This window comes from Lepisma saccharinum, chromosome 26, assembly GCF_977018435.1.
Source record: "Lepisma saccharinum chromosome 26, izLepSacc3.1, whole genome shotgun sequence".
NCBI lineage: Eukaryota > Metazoa > Arthropoda > Insecta > Zygentoma > Lepismatidae > Lepisma > Lepisma saccharinum.
In genome coordinates, this window is record NC_139254.1 from 1,312,397 (window position 1) to 1,326,038 (window position 13,642).

The 13,642-nt window shown below is 37.8% G+C and overlaps 1 protein-coding gene across 1 annotated transcript in view; it reads left to right on the forward strand.

Moving 5' to 3' along the window:
* LOC145979354 (nardilysin-like) overlaps positions 1–13,642 on the forward strand; it is a 90,723-nt gene that overhangs the window by 70,679 nt on the left and 6,402 nt on the right. Inside the window, exons 17-18 of the mRNA XM_083112217.1 lie at positions 6,388–6,595; positions 9,658–9,759. Of these exons, the coding sequence (XP_082968343.1) occupies positions 6,388–6,595; positions 9,658–9,759 (310 nt within the window). The remainder of the gene's footprint in view (positions 1–6,387; positions 6,596–9,657; positions 9,760–13,642) is intronic.

A 13,642-nucleotide genomic window follows, 5' to 3' on the forward strand; every position in this document is an offset into this window, starting at 1 on the left:
ACTTTTTCACTTAGCCCATATGATCTCCAGTCCCAAACCCATCAAATGCTGCACATGACCCATATATTGGTCGCAAATGACAAATTAATATGTCATCAGTAGAAAAACTGGGCATATATTGGGATCAAAAGCTGTATATAAAATGGTATTTCACTGTTAAAATGTTGAATGTAACCCGAAATTTGATTTAAAAACTATACTTACCAGGCTGTCCCAGAAGTTCTGCACCATACAAGGGCGAAGATGAAACACAGAATATCAGAAACAAAGACAGACTTTATTCAGCAAAGTACAGGCCTCCATGTTCAATTACCTTCACCCATCTCTGCGACAACAGTTCAATCTGATGGCGATACCAGGTGGCATGTTTAGAATTGAAAAACTCAGAACAGGCAGAATTTACCTCATCATATGAATTGAAGTGCCGACAACACAGGAAATGTGAGAGAGAGCGAAACAAACCGTAATCCGATGGTGCGACTTCCAGACTATAGGCGGGATGAGGTAACAACTCAAATTCGTCAAGCTCAGCTAGTGTGTTGGTCACTCTTCGAGACCGCTGACTGGGAGCACTGTCATTTTGCAGCAGTAACCTCTTCTTTCTTGTTAATGCCGGGTATTTCCCGTTTAGAATGGCATACACTCAGCGTAATTGTTCAGAATTGGTCACTCTTCGAGACCGCTGACTGGGAGCATTGTCATTTTGCAGCAGTAACCTCTTCCTTCTTGTTAATGCCGGGTATTTCCCGTTTAGAATGGCATACACTCAGCGTAATTGTTCAGAATACAGTTCACCTGTTACAGCATGACCTTCTGGAACAAACTCATAATGGACAATCCCGTCAATATTCCACCACACATTCAGCATGAGCTTTTTCCCAAAGCTGTCCTGTTTCACATGGGCGATGGCCTCCTGTCTTCTTTTCACCCACTGTTTACATGTATCAGGGTTTTCAGAAACACCCACTTCTCGTCTCCTGTCACAATTCTCCTCCAAAAACGAAGATCACGCGGGTTTTGTAGCAATGTCTGGCAAATTGCAACTCTGCGCTGGGCCTGCACCTCTGTCAGCTCGTGCGGACTTTGTCGGGGCTGTTTAATGGTGTAATCCATGTCACATAAGCGACGGTTTACTGTCGATTTGGATGTCCAACCACTCTTGCTAACATACGTGTGCTGGATTGTGGTGTAGCATTCACAGCATCCTGCAGAGACTTCTTAATGTCCATCGGAGGTCTTCCCGTGCGAGGGGTTGTCCGCGAGGCGTAGATCACCTGAAGCGAATTTTTTGAACCAACGGAAAGCTGTCGGTCGATTCACCACTTCTTCGTTCTCCACACGACAAATTTCCTCCGCTGCCGCTTTTGCTGTTAGTCATTTTTTTCTATAAAAACCCGTAGCACTGCACAAAGTGCAATTTGGTCCTCACTCATCGTGCCCACTTTAACTTCACGGGAACACTCGCTACACATGCAGTGCGTGCCTTCACTTGATCCCACGAACCTGTCCTCTATTCCTGCCAACAGCCTTTCACCGGTGGCGACACCTACCCTTGCAAACTTCAGCTCTTGGAGCTCAGTGTACTGATGGTGCAGGACTTCTGGGACAGCCTGGTATTACACAAATAAACATTTCCCTTCTAATAGCACATTTTATGTAGTTATCAGAGTATTAAGTATATTCCTGTGCAAAGGAGTCCATTTTTGCTCCTCAAATATTTACAGCAGAATTAATCAATTTTCAGTGATTTGCATAATTCTCAGGATAATTCAGACTTCAGAAAGTGTCGTGTCAGTAAATAAACTTTAAATTTCGTGTTTAAGAGCTTATTTTTCATTTTGAAGTTTATTTCACATCGTTTCATGACAAAACATAGCAGGAAAATGCACTTCACACCTTTGATAAACATGAAAGTGTGTTATTTCATATTTCGTGTTTCCGTCAAAAACAAAATATGCATGCCTGTAGTCATCAGATGTCGTCTAAGTATGGCCCTTTGATAATTTCATACATATTTTATTCACCCAAAAGTGGTATTCTAGAAAAAAAGGAATAATGTTGACTTTCATCATTGATGAATTTACAATATTTCCTACATGCAGTAAATTAATAAAGTTAAGCATTGAAAAGATATCTCCATGGATGAGGCTTTTTAATGTAGAAAACCAAATGTAAATATATCTTATGGTTTTCATGTTATGAGCCACTTTTGCCACACAATGTTGGCACAAAATGAATGAAAATTGTGCATTCTGTATTTTTTCAGGATATTGAGACTGCAAGAAAGTTGCACGACATTTTGCAGGTCTCATGAAATATCCAGACTACAGAATAGTGAGAATGAATGATACTGGTATACATTGGTATTGATTCAGTCCTGTAATAATTCATGTAAATTTACTGAGCCTTGTTCAAATTTATTAAGCAATCTTCAAATACTAATGAACAAAAATTTAAATGATCAAAAAGTGAGTACACTTGACTTCTTGTTTTAAGTCCACTTTATACACAGAAAAGTTAATTGAGACTGGGCCTACAGTGTAAAGTGGGTTCTGAACCAGTGTCTCCACCGGGCATTGAACCCGTGGACCTCTTGATTACAAGGCGACGATGTTATCAGTACATCGGGGAGGCTCTATCAAAAAGTGAGTTAAGACAAAAAGTAAATTTATTTTCATTCTCTGATCTTGCAACATAAGCATGCAGGATCATTTTTGTTTGCTTGCACTGTGTTGCAATATGGATAAAATAAAACTCTTCTAGTTTAGTGTAGAATTCTGCCATTTTGTTATTTCTTAATGAATATAAAAAGATATAACTCACGTACCTTGGTTTTTACAAAGTAAATGTCCGAACACCTGGTTACATGCATTAAGTGGGTGAACATTACATTCAGATTCTTAATTGAAATTTCAATTGGTACAATATTGGTTGAGCAATTTGATTAATTGGTTATATTTCCTTTGCTTTTCTGCCACTTTGACTAATTGCAAAGATGAGGATGAATTGTGATATGATGAAATGGTTCAAGGGACAATCACACAACATGAGCCTCCCAGGGGATTATACTGGTTGAGAGTCAGACACCAGAGCCTTGGGTCTCTTCTTACATTCTGATAAGCAATTTGATATCAAATCAGAAGAATAATGGTTATCGGTATTGGTTATGTAATTTTATGTTGGATCAGTAGAATATTGGTTAAGTAATTTCATAGTGCATCATTAAAATATTGGTTATCAGTAGGGCTAGAATTTTGATGACATTAAAATTGTCAAAAAATGGCCTTTAAGAAATGCATTTATAACCTAATACATGCAAGAAAATACCCTATAAACTTTAAAAAATGACCTAAAAATTCTGTAAGATTTGGAAAACAAATTTATAAACTACCAAGAGAAATTCAAATTACAAATTAATGTTACAGTATCTATCACATGTTCATTACGTATGGTAGTACAATACAAGTAAGAAATATCACTTTTTGTCATCTTTTACACTTTAAGTACTGAGCTGCAGTACACAACGGAAAACAAATGCAAATTTTCAAAAGTGAATGATGTTGGTTGTCTGACAAGAGAGCCTTGACTTCCACCAACACAAGAGGAGCAGAATTTCTCTCTCTCTTCAAACACAGTCATTCAGAACTGAGCTGAAGGCAGGCAATGAGACGAGAGTCGAGAACCTCTCTCCTTCAAAGGGTTACACTTGCATGTAAAATGCCCCTTCTTTCACCAAAATGTAGAAAAATGCATAATATGACTTTTAAAAGGCTGAAAAATGACAAATGGTTTAAAAAGTTTAAAAAATGACCTTTACTCCAAAAAGGGCCAAAAATGCAAAAAAATGCTCTAACAAAGCCATCCCAATATATTCACTTACATGTAAAACACGTTCCTATCTACTTATGCAATGTTTCTACCTTAACAAAAAGAAAAAAACCCAAAAAATCGCATTTGCATCAAAATTCAAGCCCTAGTTATCAGTATTGATTAATCCTTAATTTAAATTAATACCAGTAGTGATTTGTGTGTAGTAATTAGGGATGGCTAAATCCAGATATTGATCATTTTCTATCCAGATTTCAAATATGGATTAAATCTGGATATCCAAATAATGGATAGCATTTTGTAGGTTAGTCACGTGTTACTCACAAATCCAAAATATAAAAAAGGAAAGTTAAAAAATGTACTTACGTATGTGAGTATATAGTTCCTACTGTAGAACGACGTTTCAGAGATTGACTATCTCCTTCTTCACGTTCATAAAAAAACTAGGTACTTGACATAGTACTGAGTCAAAAATGTAATATGAGGATTGTGGTTAAGGGTTGGTTTGGATACATTTAAAATATTATGTTTTTGCTATTAGAAGTACGTAAAAAGCATGTTGTTCCCTAAGAAAACTTGTACAATAGACCTATTCACAGGTAAAAAGTTAAAAGTCTGAAAAACAATGCAACTTGCAGGTTTGGCCATTCCTACCCAACTGTGCATCCTAATCCACATGAAGGTCAATTCTCCACGAGTGTTTCCCCTCCCCTTAATTTTCTCGTTTCCCCTTATTACGTCACAAATCTTTCCTAATAATTTTCTGTGCTCTCCCCGCGATCTTATCCATTTCTCTATTTGTATATCCGTTTTTTAATCCTGTTTTTCTTATCCACCGAATTTCGTTGTCTTTTTCTTTTCCATTATTGCATAATCTACCGGCCCTAATAAAAAAGTTTAGGAATACGTTTTTCTTTGTTTTTTTGGGGTGCGTCGATTCCTTGTTAATATATAAGTTCCCCGATAGGGGTTTATGATGTACTCCTGTTCTAATCCTATTTCCTTCTTTCAAAATACTAAGATCCAGAAAATTGATTTTTCCATCGTTTAAATTTTCCGTAGAGAAGTTTATTCTTTCGTCTTGTTTTTCCAAGACAGGATTAAAAAACGGATATACAAATAGAGAAATGGATAAGATCGTGGGGAGACAGAAAATTATTAGGAAAGAAACCAAAAAAGAGGAAGGGGATTAAAAAGAAAGGGAAAATATCGAAAAGAGGAAGGTAAAGTACGTTGGCATCCCTTGCCATCAATTCGTATCGGAAAAAATCGGAAAAGTAACGAGAGATTTCGGAATCGTTTGTGGGATGAAAGCACCAAAGAATGTAGAAAAATACTTTACCGATTATAAGAAAGGAAAGACAACTAGGGAAATACCGGAAAAACAGAAGGGGGTTTATCGAATAGAATGTCAATGCAGGAAGGAGTACATAGGACAGATGGGTCGAAATATGGGTAAAAGATGGAGCGAGCATGAAAAGGATATAAGGGAAAAAGTTCCCAAAACGGGTCGCTCAGAACACATTTTGGAAAGTGGGCATAGAATCACAAAAAAAGAGATAATTAGAAAAGAAGGGAGGAAGTTAGGAAGAAACGTGTATGAAACAGCGAATATTTGTGGGGGGGGAAGAATAATCTTAATAGGGACGAAGGAAATTTGGAAGAAGGGTGGATCAATTTCCTCAAAAGATGGTACAAAGCCTGGAAGATTGAACCCAATATCGGTTTCCACGTCACTCTGGAAGTTATGCAAGCTGCACAGGAGGAACGTGAATTTACGTTGGATTTGTGACGTAATAAGGGGAAACGAGAAAATTAAGGGGAGGGGAAACACTCGTGGAGAATTGACCTTCATGTGGATTAGGATGCACAGTTGGGTAGGAATGGCCAAACCTGCAAGTTGCATTGTTTTTCAGACTTTTAACTTTTTACCTGTGAATAGGTCTATTGTACAAGTTTTCTTAGGGAACAACATGCTTTTTACGTACTTCTAATAGCAAAAACATAATATTTTAAATGTATCCAAACCAACCCTTAACCACAATCCTCATATTACATTTTTGACTCAGTACTATGTCAAGTACCTAGTTTTTTTTATGAACGTGAAGAAGGAGATAGTCAATCTCTGAAACGCCGTTCTACAGTAGGAACTATATACTCACATACGTAAGTACATTTTTTAACTTTCCTTTTTTTAAATAATGGATATTCAGATTATCTGAATTATCCATATATATAGAGATTATCTGGAAATTCAGATTATTCAAAATGTCCGGATAACCGAATGTGTGCATTATCTCGACAGTTTTATCACGTATTCACATATTCTTTTATTTTTCATGTTCATATTTCACTGGTGGAATTTCACTGGAAATTCTTCATCAAATATTCAAAATATCTGGATATTCAGATAAAGGAATTATATGGATATTTGAATATCTGGATTATCCGTTGCATCCAAAACGGATGTAGGATATTTTGAAATTCAGATGTCAGTTATACTGATTTTGTGTCCATCCCTAATAGTAACCAGACTGCCTTTTATTGCCCCCACAACAGCGCTGACCATGTTAACGAGAGGATTGAGGAATTTCTGAAGACCTTCAAGGATCAGATGGAGAACCAATCAGAAGAAGAGTTCAAGAATTTCAAGAAGTCTCTAATCAAGAGCAAACAGACTGTTGATCTCGATCTGTATGATGAAGTTAGCAGCAATTGGTCTGAAATCACATCTCTGGATTACATGTTCAACAGAAAGACCCGGGAGGTATGCACTTTTAAAAGAAACATTGATATTCAGTTGTACAGTTAATTATAAAACGTAGTTGTAATTTATGTTGTGTAGAAGTTAAGTATAGACAGCAGGAGCCAATGCCTTGCATTGTTATTAAAGCTCAAGCAATATACAGGGTCAGCCAGTGAATCAGGCGATTTTTAAGATTGGATATCATGATGCAGTTACATTTATTACGAAGGGCATACCTTAGCATTTGCAGAAACCATTCCACTCAAAATATTACATCCTCAAGATGCCCTCCATTATGCTGCACACACTCAGCAAACTGATCGTGAACGTAACACATCTGTGGGGTGCGAACAGTTTTAACATTACCACCTTTCTTCTTAACAGTTGAGCCGATCTCTTCAAAGTTGTTTACCCACCTTTTTGTGCCATGAGCTGATGGCACTTTACTGTTTTGATGATGAATCCCAAATTTCTTGTGAAATTCACATTGGGCAGCATAGCTACCATTGTTCTTATAAAATGCTTTACGGCGAATGCACACTGTGCAACAGTCCAGGACTCCATTTCAAACTGAATGCTATTCAAGGCCATGCCACTTGGCGGTATCATTCCCTTTTCCCGCTCATGCTAAAAATAGAAAACACTGTTGCCGATCACCGGATTCACTGGCAGACATGCTAATAATAGAAAACACTGTTGCCAAATCACCCGATTCACTGGCACATCCTGTACTTGTTCTTACTGATTCCAGACAGTAAAATAAGAATAGTTATAATCTTGAAGAGGTTTTCTTGCACATTCAGCCAGGTGATTTCCAGATAGGCTTCCGAGCTATCCAGAGCTAACGTCACTCTCATCTTCAGTGATTTAAGTGCAGAGATAAGTTATATGTATTTGGTGTGGGAGGGGTCCGGAGTAGGTGGCGTTTCTCAGACATCCGTGCTCCCAGTCGACTATCGCTATCCAGGCTGGGTCCAGTTTGAGTCCCGTGTCCCTGTTGAGGTTTTCCATTTCTCCGTGTATGGCTATTGCTTCTTTGATGAGACGCTCCCAGTAATTTGATGATTTATTGATGATCTCGGTGGTTGTGAAGTCAATTCTATGGCCCTCCTGGATGGAATGTTCTGCTAACCCTGATTTTTGGGAATGCAAATTCTTGATGTAGCTGCATGTTCTTTGCAACGCTGTTCTATTGACCTCCCCGTTTGTCCAATGTAGGCTTTACCGCAGGAACAGATGATGTGGTAAACCCCAAGTGTCTTCTGTCCTAGGTCGTGTTTAGGGTTTCGAATGTATGGGACGATGGCTATCTTCTTGTCTTCTTGGTTATCAGGTGGGTCCGGGTTTGTTCGTTGGTTGTTCCTGTGTGTTACTCTCTCTAGTGTCCTGTTGATAATGCCTTCACTGTATCCATTCTGTCTCAAAGCTGTGCGCAGGTGTCTTATTTCCTCTTGAAGGTGCTCTGTGTCGCTGATGGCGATGGCTCAGTGAAACAATGTCAAGATTACGGTTGATCGCTGCGCTGCATGGTGAAAACTCTTTGCGTTGAGGACACTGATCCTAAAATCAGGGTTAGCAGAACATTCCATCCAGGAGGGCCATAGAATTGACTTCACAACCACCGAGATCATCAATAAATCATCAAATTACTGGGAGCGTCTCATCAAAGAAGCAATAGCCATACACGGAGAAATGGAAAACCTCAACAGGGACACGGGACTCAAACTGGACCCAGCCTGGTTAGCGATAGTTGACTGGGAGCGTGGATGTTGGAGAAACGCCACCTACACCGGACCCCTCCCACACCAAATACATATAACTGCACCCTGACTTATCTCTGCACTTCAATCACTGAAGATGAGAGTGACATTAGCTCTCGAAAGCTCGGAAGCCCATCCGGAAATCACCTGGCTGATTGCTCAAGAAAACTTCAATATTCACAGCCAGGAAAGGTTCAAGAGTTATAATCTTATGCAATATTGGTGTGGCCACTCTAGTAAACAAACTTTAAAAACAGTTCCAGTTTTTCCTGGAATATATTTCCAAAAATTTCAGACTTGATCTTTTGTGATGAAGTTGACAATAAGCTAAGGACTGACGACCTTCACTAATTTTCAGAACCAAGCCATGATTCCACTGCTTTTACATATTTATTTTAGATAATGTTGGGCAACCTTAAATAAATAAATGATCTTATGTAGCAAAATGCAAAGTGCAAATTTACAGGGGGATGTCAGGGATTGCCCCCCTCACTAAAATTTTGATCCCCAGCAGAATATTTTTTTTTAAATCCCTGCCAGGGATATTTTTATCCCCGCCAAAGAAAATGAAATTGCATATGATATACCATTTCTTAGTTTTGGAACAAACACCATTGAAAATCATTCGGGGAAAACAGTTAATTAACCTTTAAAACAATTGCATCCTACTTAATGTTCTATTTTTAAATATCATTATTTGTTTATTGTTTTCGGGTGCCGAGGTTTTATAAAAAAGCTTCCAGAGTAATGCCGTTGCTTTGTACATTGTCAAATAAACTACGAAAGCCTAGCGCCATGGCAAGAAGAGCAGATCTTGCCAGGTTTAATTGTTGGAGTTATGTAGATCGAATTTCTCGCCGCACGCTGTCATTGAGTCAATAGCTCTTTTTGTGTATGGGCTTCCTTAGAATTTAAATATACTGATCATAAATTATGTCTAAATATCATCATAAGATTTGATGCATTATGTAGGTACTTAGAACTGGAAGGCAATATTAGAATTTACTAACTAGTAGCATTGATACACAACTTTGTATACCTAAAGAAAACCAAGTCTGTCCTCCCTGCCAGAAATGAAATGATAAATACGGCACCGAGTGGGCAACCCCCCCCCCCCAGCAAAAAGCTTAATTCGTAATTGGCAAAATGCATAAAAAGACTAGCACAAACTCATGAAACACAACTGGGGCTGATTACATTGTCACAGATAGACTTCAGGTAAGTCTTTTATTACTTCTAGATTAATTTGTTCATAGCCATTTTTCCTGTTTTAGAAGAGCTGAGCAAGTGATTATCAAAATGATTCTCTTTATTCTTCACCAGGTGCAATGCATTAAGACACTGACGCAACAGGAAGTTAAAGACTGGTTTTTCAATCTGATTGCGTGCGGCACGAAAAAGAATTTCCGAAAGTTATCCATTCAGGTAGAAACATACGTAACAATCATTGCTTGTTTAAATGCAAGTGTGTAGCACTTTCTAAACTGTAGTCATGGACACTTCCGGGTTGTAATGACAATATTGACTTCCAACAGGATTGCTATTACATAGAATTGTCCATGACTGTATATTCATTGCACACATACAATATACTCGTATAATTATAATTGACTATGATGATTACGTATCTCAGAGTTGCATAAAAACAAGTTTTGACATGTTGATATCAATCATGTAGGTAGCTATAAGCACTGGTGTTTTACAGGGGGTGAGCCGATGGGGCTACAGCCCCTCCAAAATTTTGAGAAAATCAAAATTTTCAAATGATAACAGTAAAGAACTCAGGAAAAACAAAACTTGTAAATGGAAACTCTCTTTAAAATGACTCCCGATGACCATTTTTATCTTTGAACAACTTTTAAAACAAAGTAAAAGATTGCATTTATGAAATACCTTATAGTGTATCCCCCTCCCACCTTTCCAGAATGCAGTTATATAATATTCACTTTCACAATCCCACTCCCTCGGAAAAAGAATGCTGTGCATACGCTAGTGGCTATACATCCACATGTCATTCATTTTGCAAGGGAAAAGACAACACCACCCTGATGCCGCATCCTGCAGCTCCACTTACTGTGGTATCTTAGGAAGAATTGATACTAAACAGTGAATGAATACTAATCAAGAAATAAGGAAGACTAAATTTTGCTGCACACTGGAATTGATTGATTCAGGATGATAGATGGATAGCAGAAGGATGGCACATGAACTCAGTCACCTATCATAGATCGCTTCAGTTGGACACCAAATAAGGCAGTATTCGACCTGGCTGCCAACACAGAGTTCCGGTAAAACTGACACATTTCTTGTAACACCAACATGTAGGCAATAAAAAGGGGCACCATGTTATTGCTCACCAGGCTTATATACTAGAGAAATACATGGCTTCCGAGTTGGACATCTTACATGGAGTTCAATGTCTTAGAACTTGTGTGTGTGTTAGGTAAGGTTCATGAATCATTTGCACCTTACAGTCTACAATACATATGGGTTATAGAATAATTTGTTATGATCCTGTACAGTCATGGACACTTCTTCTTTGTAACAACCCTATTCAAACTTAATGAGATCCGTACAATCCAGAAGTGTCCGGGACTGTACAAGATATCCTTCTTCATTCTTGCATTTTCTTCTTTCTCCCCCTCCACTATCTTTCTTTTTCTATTGATGTGATAACATGTGCAAACATGAATAGCAGAAAAAGATTAATAAAAGTCCAGTTTACAGCTTTAAACTGGACCTTGTGACTGTCTAGCAAACACATTTTTTTCTCAAATGTTTCCAATTTTGTTTAGTGCATTTGCAATAATCTTTACATGGATTGTGTAGATACTTGGAAATAGTTAATGATCCTACGCAACTTTGCAAATAATAGACAGCAGCATGTGCAATTCATACCAAGTTTTTCCTGATGACTCAGAGCAAAAATCTAAACTCATTTAGAATATTAGAGCAGTTCTTGAAACATTTTGAAAAAAAAAAAAATGTTTGTACCAAAACTTTTTAGGTCAAAGGTGAGTGGAACACTTTTAAGTGCACTTATTTAAGCCTTTAAGGACTGAGCCTATACAAGTTCCGATGTACTGGTATCAGCCAATACCAGTGATACCAATCTTGGATTGATTGATTGATTGATTTGGTGTTTTAAGTCCACTTTATGCACAGTAAGGCTAATTGGGACTGGACCTACAATTTAAAGTGGGATCCAAACCACTATGTGCCTCCACCGGGTATCGAACCCAGGACCCCTTGATTGCAAGGTGACGATGCTACCACTGCACCATCGGGGAGGTCCACCAATCTTGGAAAATGTAAGTTTAACTTTAATCACCGATACCAGCTTTCTCAGTCTAAATATTCTGGAAATTATACAAAATGAAAATTGAAAATATTTTTACTACTTTAGATTGTTTGAATTTCCCAGTATTGACATTGGTATTGGTGGGAATTGTTAAAGAGTATTACATCAGAATAAGGCCAGAGTTGTATCGGCTCACCACTTTTTTTATGTACCACGGATGACAATATTAAGGTTAGGCATGAGCACTATGTGTGATAGCACAACACTTTGCAAAGTGTATACCGGGTGGGGCACCTAAAAGTACCACAGGAAATATTTATAGTGGACAACAATAAATATTGAAAAACTGCTTTCGCAGATATATAGGTATGAGAGGGGCTCATGAAATTAGTGGACACAATACGTTCAACTACGTAAGGAAGTACGATTTTCAACAGAAACTTAGTTGTTGTTTTCTAAATGAAAAATCCCATTTTATTTTCAGCTCATTTGAAAGTACGGAAAAATTCATCAAGAATGGAGTTTGTTACATTAGTTCTCAAGTAATTGTAACCTGAAGCTGGCGCTTGAAACAAACATTCTCACAAGTTGATTAGTGTGTCGTAACACATATATTCCCCTTTTGACGCCATTCGTGCATTGTAACAAACATGTTAATCTTCTGGAAACTCTGCGTTGTGTTTAGGGAAGTTGTTATGTTCCAACAACTGCGAGTTACAATAAAATGTGTAGTTTATACATGAGTAAGCTTTGACAAATTATCTAAAAGGTTCTAATACTTCTTTCAAAGTTAACAAATATTTGTTAATTAAAAAGTATAAATTTTAAACATTCCGCCATCAGTTACATACATAAATGTTAGTACATTAACATCTTTCTAATTTTTAATTTTCGTTCATTCATTTACATCATAATTTTTAGTATATCGGAACTATCAACTCTTCTTGTTTGGTCATGACAAATCTTTCAACTTCTAACTTTGCACCTTATACATTTTTCTTTCTTTCAAATTGATTTATTAAATAAAGCAAGGGCGTAACAAAGTACACTAATTAACAAGACGTTTGTGATAGTGTACATATGTCAGAACTGTTGCTGAGAAAATAGTATTTTCAAACTCTGAACAGGCCGAGATGATACTTATCTATGGCAAGTGTAGGAAAAATGCAGCACAAGCACCTTCAGGTTACAATTACTTGAGAACTACTTGACGTATTTTAATGTAACAAATGCCATTCTCAATGAATTTTTCCGTACTTTCAAATGAACTGAAATTAAAATGGGGTTTCCATTAAAAAAAACAACAACTAAGTGTTCCTTACGTAGTTGAACGTCTTGTGTCCACTAATTTCATGAGCCCATCCGGTGGTACTTTAAGGTGCCCCACCCAGTATATGTACATAACTAACGAGCCACAGAATAGCTTAAGTGTATGTAACTAACTATCGAAACAAATACTATAGATCCACCAACACATCTGAAACCCTGGCACGGGAGCAGCGGGGAAGCCTGTGGTTCGCATCTTTTCCGAGGTTTCAGAAAGCTTGGTGGATGTATTAACAAGATATGTGACAAGTGAAAAGTGGCACGTAACCTAGCATCAATCTGGCATGCTGTGTTATGTTGCCTCGGTCTGTTTGCTGACCGTGTCTTGAAATTGCAGTGAAGTGTCCCACACCACTTGTTGCTTTCGGCGAAGAACTTCCATAAGACTGGGTGATGCAGTGCTAATCTAATTTTATGTCCTTTTCCTACCCATTTGGTCTAATCCCAGAGCCTTCAGAGGTGAGATTGAGCCCACCAGTCAATATAATAAGCCACCTAGACACCAGGCAGTGGTATACAAACACAATGAACACAGTCAGCAACATTCAAACTAGGGATGTGACGAAGCTGAAAATTTACCGATGCCGATGTACTCACCAATAATTTTTGGAACCGATGCCGATACACAGAATTATTAAAGAGAAATGGGATGTTATTTTCAGCATGACAAAAATAAATTTG